Genomic DNA, 9817 nt, shown 5'->3' on the forward strand with positions numbered 1-9817 from the left:
AGCGCGTTTTCACGCAGGCTGCAGCGCGCGTATGAGCCTTAGCTCTGAAATGTTGTAGTATAAAAGGAAAGAGATGCCATTTGGAAGGGGAGCCCGAAAAAGTGAAGAAAACATCAAAAGGAGGCCGAAATCCTTCATCTTGGAGGTCCTTGGAAGCTCTTCAATGGATATTGGGTTTTATCTTCTTTCATCTATTTTTCCATGTTGAGCTAGACATTAAATCTAGGACTTGATGTAGTTTTATTTGAACTATGTTTTGAATATTTTATTGATTATTAATTTAATTTAATTTTCAATTCATTTATGTTTCGCTATGCTTAATGCTTTTAATTTATTTGGCCAATGAGTTAGATGATTTTTAGATTGCAAATTTGATGCTCGGGAGAGATTGAATTCTTTATCTAGATTTGAGAAGCATAGTCTAGGTTGTTGTGAGACTGGGAGGAGATCAATGCTTAGATAATCAAATTAGGATTTAGGTCATTGTGAGGCTGGGAGGCAATCAATATTCCTATTTTCTAATTCTAAAGGCGAAGCTTAATTTGTGTTTAAATGTTCATTTCGAATAGGGATATTGTTTTGGGTATTTAAATACAATTTCTTGTGAGGCACTCGGGAAAGATTACGAGATGACATTAGAGCCTTGATTAATGAATTGAATGGAATTGATTAGCGATTACATAATAGGATGAACATAGGAATAATAAAGCGAAATCAAGTCCCTAGACCATTTGTGTATAGATACTTTATTTTCTTATTTTCATATATATTTTGTTTTATTTTCTTAATTGTCATTTTATTAGGTTCCCTAGATAAAGTTAAGTTACAATAATTGTGGTACTTAATGGCAATTCTAAACCCAATCCCTGTGGAGACGATACTCACTCACCTTATACTCAAAACTTGACGCCGTATGCTTGCGGAAATTTATTATACAAAATTAATTCACATCAACATGATGTTGTTAGAAATAACATTGATCATGATATGTTGGATGAAGTAGAAGCTGAGGTGTTAGGTGATGCGCATCATGATGAATTTAAAGAGTTGTTATCTGAGCTCGAATCGGCATGTACTATTTTGTCATTCAAATTATTTTACAAATTGTTTTTTACTGTAATATTGTCAAATTGATATATTGTCAATTTTGGATAACTTATAATGTTAATATTTTCGGAGTCAATATAGAGATTTAATTTATTCGATTCCTTTATTTTGTGAATCAAAACTTGAATTGGTGAACGAAACATTAGGGATTCTCGACACCTTACCGTTTTTACTACTAAATTTCCTTCATATAAATTTTCTCCTTTTTATTTTATTTGCAACAAAGTCTCAAAACTTTTCTTTTTCTTTAATTCAGTTGTTATTTATTTTTCTCTAACGCTCTTATTTTGCTAATCTTTCTTGTTTATTTTGTTACCTCTTTGTGGATACGACCGCCTTTCTGTGCTATAATTGACCGCTTGTGAACATCACTTTTGGGCGTTAATCAAATTTTGGTGCCATTGCCGGGGAGGTGCTACTAGCAAGAATGATCAGTAAATTTTGAGCCAAAGAGGTAAGTACATTTTTTCTATATTTTTATTATACTATGTTTTTTTTTATTTGGTCTGCGTGATCTGTTTGTTAACTCAAAAAAAAAAAAAAAAAAAAGAGTTGCATGCCGTGTTCTTTATTCATTTAGTAAGTTATAGTTGCTGCAAAAAAAATTTTCTAACGTCAAAGAAAAAAAAGTCACTTTTACCTTAAATTAGTATTTACCTTTTTCAATTTTTTTAATTTTCGTAGTTTTGTTGCTAAAAAGAAAAAAAAAATCTCACACTTTTTGGATTTATTTTTATTGCTAATTTTATTTTCCCTTTTAGTTTTAAAATTGATTGTGATTTGATTTTATAATCTTTTATTTTTGATAAATTAAGATTTTATTTTATTTCCCCATTTGTATATTTTAATTATTGACTATTAATTGTTGCCTAATTTAATTTTTCCTTTTAAGTCTTTATTAATTTTTAGGATTATGATTAGGTTGTAATTAGTTGACTAATTTAGATTCTTAATCTAGAAATTTCATGATTTGGTAGATTTAGGCTTTTGACTTTAGGAATAGTTTCTATTAATTAGATTTCATTTCATAATCTATTCAATAAAATTTAATAATTGATTTTGAGAATAATTGTGTGGTTACGTGGAAAGTACAATTGACGGAGTTCTATCTAGGAAAGCTGGAACTTAAGTGGACCTCGCCCCACCAATCTTTCCTGGGAACGTTGCTCTGTATAGGAGACTATTCATTGAGCCAAGAGCTATAGCCTTTCCTGGGAGTACTCTCGGTGGTTACAATTTACGTTACTATATAATTATTTTCTTTTGTTTTGATTAAAATTAAAAAAAATTAAAAAAAATTAAAAATTAAAAAAAGGGTTGCTTAGGGTGAATGCCGATATCGGTATAGAGACGAACTAGGGAGATTTGCACAACGACCAGACTTAGAAACCCCTAGTGAAATTCTATCTGACTCGTCTTCTACGCTTCCGTCTTCACACTCGTCGTTGGAATTCGCACTTCAAATTCTATTCACAATGGCACAACACGAGGAAGTTCAGCAGAGGACGTTACCAGATTACCTGAACCCAACGTGAACGGCCACCCTATCTTGCATCATGTTCCCACCGAATGCATCGCCTATGGATTTCAAGCCGATCATGATTGCACTTTTCCCAACCTTTCACGGGTTAAAGAATGAGAACCCATATGTACACATCCGGGAGTTTAAAGAGGTGGTGGCCACCTTTCACAGCTGTGCTGAGGCTGCAAATACTGTTAGATTAAAGTTTTTTCCTTTCTCTCTAAAGGACAAGGTCAAAAGCTGGTTGTATTCTCTTAGGCCCAGGTCTATGTGTACGTGGGAAGAAATGACGATGACATTCTTCAACAAGTATTTCTCACACCATAAGACCAATTTGAAATGGCAAATCTCGAATTTTGCTCAAAAAGAAAATGAAACTCTCTATCAAGCTTAGGAGCATTTTAAAGATCTGTTAAATTTGTGTCCCTACCATGGACATGAAAGTTGGCGTCTCGTAAGCTATTTCTACGATGGACTCATAATCCGAGAGTGCCAATTTGTTGAGATGATGTGCAATGGAGATTTTCTCCAAAAGGATCCTGACGAAGCCATCGAGTACCTAAATGAGTTAGCTGAGAAAGCTCATACTTGGACTGGACCGAGTGCTACTGAGAGCACCAGTAGGTCCCGACCAGCTGGAGTTTATAAATTAAGGGAAGAGGACAAACTCAAGGCCCAAGTTGAAGCTTTGACGAAGGAAATTGAGGCCCTCAAAAGTAAAGATAGTAAAGGACCCCACATGGTGGCAAGGACAGAGGCACATGAGCCCTGTTTCGTTTGTGGTGGAGAGAGCCATCTAGCTCAGGATTGCCACACTTTAAGTGAAATGAGAGGGGTATACGAGGAGCAGTGCAACGCTTTAGGCGTATACAGAAAACCATATACACCTTTCTCGGAGACTTACAATCCTGGTTGGAAAAACCACCCGAACTTTAGTTGGCGAGATTTGAACCAACATGCACAATCATCTGGATGGCAATGGAGATCAGAGTAACAATCTCAACCACCAAGGACATATTTTGTGCCTCAGAATAACATGCATCTGAAAGGGAATTCTCTAGAGGATACCATAAAAGCTTTTATGGACACGCAAAATAAAATGAATCAAAGGGTTGATTCAATGCTCACGCAGCTGGTGGAAGAAAACAAGGAAATCAAAAGTCAGATCACAAAGCTGACAGAAGCTTTAACCATTCAGGAGCGCGGTAAATTTCCATCACAAGCCCAGTCCAATTTGAGAGGACAACACATGGCTCAAACTTCCAACTCTAAAGGTCAAAATATCAAGAAAGTTAATGCCATCTCTACTCGAAGTTGTAAGAATTTTGACACGCCATCAACAAGTACAACTACTTCGAGTAATGAAGAATCGGCTCAGGAGAAAAAAGAGCCAACAAAAATTCCGGTAAAGGTACCTTTCCCCCAAGCTCTCCGACCACCTGGGAAAGTGCCGGAAAATCAAAGTGAGATCCTAGAGCACTTGACACAATTGAAGATCAATCTTCCCTTGCTACATGTGATCAAGTAAGTGCCGGCCTATGCCAAGGTTATCAAGGATTTGTGCACCATAAAGAGGAAGCACCATGTCAAGAAAATTGCATTCTTGACGGAATAAGTAAGTGCGGTGATTGAGCAGAAGACACTGCCGAAGTGTAAGGATCCATGTTGTCCCACAATTTCTTGCCAAATTGGGACACAAGAATTCGGCAAAGCATTACTAGACCTAGGATCAAGCGTTAACCTCATGCCTTATTCGGTCTACTCGCAATTGAGTCTTAGAGAGATTAAGCCCACATCTGTGGTTCTGCAACTAGCCGATAGATCCATTAAGAGACCACAGGGAATAGTGGAAGACGTTTTGTTGCAAGTCGACAAGTTTTATTACCCCCTGGACTTTCTTGTCTTAGATACACAGTCTGTGGTGAATATGGAGTCATCCATTCCCATCATTCTAGGAAGACCTTTCCTTGCCACAGCAAACGCACTTATCAATTGTAGGAATGGTCTCATAAAGATATCTTTCGGGAATATGACCCTTGAGATGAATATTTTTCATATTCAAAAGCAACCACGTGATGACGATGAGTGTCAATAAACATTCTTAATTGACACACTTGTCGAGGAGGAGGTTCAACTGCAAAGCAACTATGAAGATCTTGAAAACCTCCTCCAAAATTCTGATTCTAAAAATTCCGGTTCTGCTGAGTTGGCTCACTTGTCTGCAATTTTCAGCAGCTCACAAGACAGAGGAACTAAGTTTAGGCCACCATGTTTTGAGGAGCTCCAAACAGAAAGAGAAAAACTGAAATCATCCACCGAGGAGGCTCCAAAAGTCAAGCTAGCCCAATTACCTGAGGGCCTAAAACATGCATTCTTGAGAGATGAAGGCACATTCCCAGTCATCAAGCTGTCTAAACTCGATGCATTACAAGAATGACGATTGCTCGACATGCTGAAAGAGCGTAATTCTAGGATCAAGGTAAAAATGAAAGAAGCTCATGGCAAGCAGATCCTGAGGAAGAATTTTGAGCCGAATCAGCGGGTTCATCTCTATGACTCCCATTTGCTTCTCCACCCTGGTAAGTTGAGGTTGCGGTGGACTGGCCGATAGATCCATTAAGAGACCACGGGGAATAGTGGAAGACGTTTTGTTGCAAGTCGACAAGTTTTATTACCCCCTGGACTTTCTTGTCTTAGATACACAGTCTGTGGTGAATATGGAGTCATCCATTCCCATCATTCTAGGAAGACCTTTCCTTGCCACAGCAAACGCACTTATCAATTGTAGGAATGGTCTCATAAAGATATCTTTCGGGAATATGACCCTTGAGATGAATATTTTTCATATTCAAAAGCAACCACGTGATGACGATGAGTGTCAATAAACATTCTTAATTGACACACTTGTCGAGGAGGAGGTTCAACTGCAAAGCAACTATGAAGATCTTGAAAACCTCCTCCAAAATTCTGATTCTAAAAATTCCGGTTCTGCTGAGTTGGCTCACTTGTCTGCAATTTTCAGCAGCTCACAAGACAGAGGAACTAAGTTTAGGCCACCATGTTTTGAGGAGCTCCAAACAGAAAGAGAAAAACTGAAATCATCCACCGAGGAGGCTCCAAAAGTCAAGCTAGCCCAATTACCTGAGGGCCTAAAACATGCATTCTTGAGAGATGAAGGCACATTCCCAGTCATCAAGCTGTCTAAACTCGATGCATTACAAGAATGACGATTGCTCGACATGCTGAAAGAGCGTAATTCTAGGATCAAGGTAAAAATGAAAGAAGCTCATGGCAAGCAGATCCTGAGGAAGAATTTTGAGCCGAATCAGCGGGTTCATCTCTATGACTCCCATTTGCTTCTCCACCCTGGTAAGTTGAGGTTGCGGTGGACTGGCCGATAGATCCATTAAGAGACCACGGGGAATAGTGGAAGACGTTTTGTTGCAAGTCGACAAGTTTTATTACCCCCTGGACTTTCTTGTCTTAGATACACAGTCTGTGGTGAATATGGAGTCATCCATTCCCATCATTCTAGGAAGACCTTTCCTTGCCACAGCAAACGCACTTATCAATTGTAGGAATGGTCTCATAAAGATATCTTTCGGGAATATGACCCTTGAGATGAATATTTTTCATATTCAAAAGCAACCACGTGATGACGATGAGTGTCAATAAACATTCTTAATTGACACACTTGTCGAGGAGGAGGTTCAACTGCAAAGCAACTATGAAGATCTTGAAAACCTCCTCCAAAATTCTGATTCTAAAAATTCCGGTTCTGCTGAGTTGGCTCACTTGTCTGCAATTTTCAGCAGCTCACAAGACAGAGGAACTAAGTTTAGGCCACCATGTTTTGAGGAGCTCCAAACAGAAAGAGAAAAACTGAAATCATCCACCGAGGAGGCTCCAAAAGTCAAGCTAGCCCAATTACCTGAGGGCCTAAAACATGCATTCTTGAGAGATGAAGGCACATTCCCAGTCATCAAGCTGTCTAAACTCGATGCATTACAAGAATGACGATTGCTCGACATGCTGAAAGAGCGTAATTCTAGGATCAAGGTAAAAATGAAAGAAGCTCATGGCAAGCAGATCCTGAGGAAGAATTTTGAGCCGAATCAGCGGGTTCATCTCTATGACTCCCATTTGCTTCTCCACCCTGGTAAGTTGAGGTTGCGGTGGACTGGCCGATAGATCCATTAAGAGACCACGGGGAATAGTGGAAGACGTTTTGTTGCAAGTCGACAAGTTTTATTACCCCCTGGACTTTCTTGTCTTAGATACACAGTCTGTGGTGAATATGGAGTCATCCATTCCCATCATTCTAGGAAGACCTTTCCTTGCCACAGCAAACGCACTTATCAATTGTAGGAATGGTCTCATAAAGATATCTTTCGGGAATATGACCCTTGAGATGAATATTTTTCATATTCAAAAGCAACCACGTGATGACGATGAGTGTCAATAAACATTCTTAATTGACACACTTGTCGAGGAGGAGGTTCAACTGCAAAGCAACTATGAAGATCTTGAAAACCTCCTCCAAAATTCTGATTCTAAAAATTCCGGTTCTGCTGAGTTGGCTCACTTGTCTGCAATTTTCAGCAGCTCACAAGACAGAGGAACTAAGTTTAGGCCACCATGTTTTGAGGAGCTCCAAACAGAAAGAGAAAAACTGAAATCATCCACCGAGGAGGCTCCAAAAGTCAAGCTAGCCCAATTACCTGAGGGCCTAAAACATGCATTCTTGAGAGATGAAGGCACATTCCCAGTCATCAAGCTGTCTAAACTCGATGCACCGAGCCATGTAGAGAGATAGCCACGTGAGCCGAAGCCACAAGCCAAATTCTGCATGGGCCCCAGCTCTCCCACGTTCCCAACTCCACTTTGCATGTGTCACCTACACGAAAGACTCCTAGGGTGCGCGTCCTTCTTTCGCGCGATCTCCAGCGCGTTCCAATCCAAATTCCGCGTGGGTCCCGCACGACAGCAGCAGACCTACCGCTCTCCCCGCGCATACCACTTGTCCAATGTGGGTCCCACACCTATGATGCTAGCTGGACTTCCCAATGAATGCGCGCTATGTGTCCCCCAGCTGTCCTCTACTATGACCGCGCTAGCACATGCCAACCACTCTGAATGCGACACGTGATGAATTGTCTTCTCACTGCCAATCACATTGCGACACGTGTCCACGGAGTGCTGAGTCTGAGTTTCTTCCCCCAAAATCAGAGCAAATTACCAAATTTCCTCCTCAAATCATATATATGATTTATCCTAATTTATGTGTAATTTTATTTTATTTCCTTTTTTTTTGTAATTTTCTATTTTTATTATTTATTTCCTTATTTGATAGGTAACCTCTGAACACTTAAATAAAGGGGTTAGCCTAAGATTTTTTGGAAGCTTTGAATATTCATTTTTCTGTCGTCTTGCTGTTAGTCTCATATTTTCTCTCTAGAACTTGTGAGAAAGTTTTGCAAGCTAGGCTAGAGTTCTCATGGTGAGGTGAGAGATGAACTTTTGTTGAGTGACCCAATTCGGGCTTTTGATTCCTTGTGCAGTAATGTTCAATATCTGAATGAATTAAATTGCATCTATCTTTAATTTATTTTTCAAAATATTGTGTCAATTTTTATATAAGTTCAGTCACACTTTTATTATGTAATTCTGTCATGCACTATTTTGTCATTCAAATTATTTTACAAATTGTCTTTTACTGCAATATTTTCAAATTGATATATTGTCAATTTTGGATAACTTGTAATAATAATATTTTCGGAGTCAATATAGAGATTTAATTTATTCGATTCCTTTATTTTGTGAATCAAAACTTGAATTGGTGAACGAAACATTAGGGATTCTCGACACCTTACCATTTTTACTACTGAATTTCCTTCATACAAATTTTCTCCTTTTTATTTTATTTGCAACAAAGTCTCAAAAACTCTTCTTTTTCTTTAACTCAGTTGTTATTTATTTTTCTCTAACGCGCTTATTTTGCTAATCTTTCTTGTTTATTTTGTTACCTCTCTGTGGATACGACCGTCCTTCTGTGCTACAATTGACCGCTTGTGAACATCACTTTAGGGCGTTAATCAGTGGGTAACAAGGAAAATGTGACATTCGGCTCAAGGGGGTATACTAGGGATAAAAATATATCACGGCAGGCTCGAAAGGCTCAACCGATCCAAAGATGACCTAAATCATTTTCTTGGTAATATGAAGTATAGCATTTCGCCTCAAGAGAAAATCAAACAAATTCTAGGACTTTTGAGATTAAGAAAAATCACATATTCACGTAAACATTCTCTAAATCAACATGCAATTCAAAGATCAAGGCATAGTGCTCAAATATGGAATAATCACAATCAAAATAAAACTCACTCAAAAAATTAAACACACACCTAGACAAAATTCACTTTTCCAAAAGCTATAAAAATTATCAACCATAGTCTCATAATTGGAATGAGGAAAATCACCAAAGAAAGCACAAATCATCTCAATTTATTCAAAATAAAGAAACACTTTTTTTTCAAAATTCTTTTTTCTTTTTTTGAAACAAAGAAACGTTTCACCCTCTAAGCTCTATATGCACATCATCCTCAAAAGTGTAAGCAGTCAAGACAATAAGAAAAAGTTTAAGAAACTCCCCTTTTTTGTTTTGGTGTTTAGGCTTGGTGCATGATAGCTTCCTTGAATTTGCACTGCCTCTCGTTGGCTCCACCACTTGTACCTAAAAAATAAAGAAAAAAATTAAAAAATAAAAAGTTTCTAAACCCTAAAGACTCAAACCGAACAAGAAAAATGCTAGGAAACTTGGATTGCCTCCCAAGAAGTGCTTGCTTTAATGTCTTCAGCCGGACGTTTGGAGAAGTGCTCGTCAAAGACCGGCTTTTGCCCATAATAAGTGTCATACAACACGATATATGGTTCTAAATTATGGATGCCCTCAAGCTTGGCATAATAAGTACTCGGCACATTATTCCAACATGACTTCACTTTGATTGATGATGAGCTTGGAAGGAGAAGTTCTCTTTTAGCTCGATCTTGTAGAGGACATAATATGGTGACGGTGGTGTCAGAGGGAAATAAGGATCCGTTGTTGGTGTGTATGATAAGACCACTAATGAGCTCAATTCAATGGTCTAGTATGCTTCTTCATCCTCCAATGGTTCTCGTACCCCTTCT

The 9817-nt window shown here is 38.3% G+C and overlaps 1 protein-coding gene and 1 non-coding gene across 2 annotated transcripts; one reads left to right on the forward strand and one right to left on the reverse strand.

Moving 5' to 3' along the window:
- Nucleotides 1-2960: 2960 nt before the first annotated feature.
- Nucleotides 2961-3067, reverse strand: LOC112093228. Its single transcript, XR_002902954.1, has one exon. It is a non-coding gene; the product is annotated as a small nucleolar RNA R71 (small nucleolar RNA).
- A 598-nt stretch (nt 3068-3665) lies between these two features.
- On the forward strand, nt 3666-5066 carry LOC112093226. The gene is made up of 3 exons (XM_024171283.1): nt 3666-4145; nt 4266-4550; nt 4752-5066. Exons 1-3 carry the CDS (start codon nt 3666-3668, stop codon nt 5064-5066), a joined length of 1080 nt encoding a protein of 359 aa, XP_024027051.1.
- The last annotated feature ends 4751 nt before the right edge of the window (nt 5067-9817 follow it).

This window comes from Morus notabilis, unplaced genomic scaffold, assembly GCF_000414095.1.
Source record: "Morus notabilis unplaced genomic scaffold, ASM41409v2 Scaffold614, whole genome shotgun sequence".
In the NCBI taxonomy this organism is placed as follows: domain Eukaryota; kingdom Viridiplantae; phylum Streptophyta; class Magnoliopsida; order Rosales; family Moraceae; genus Morus; species Morus notabilis.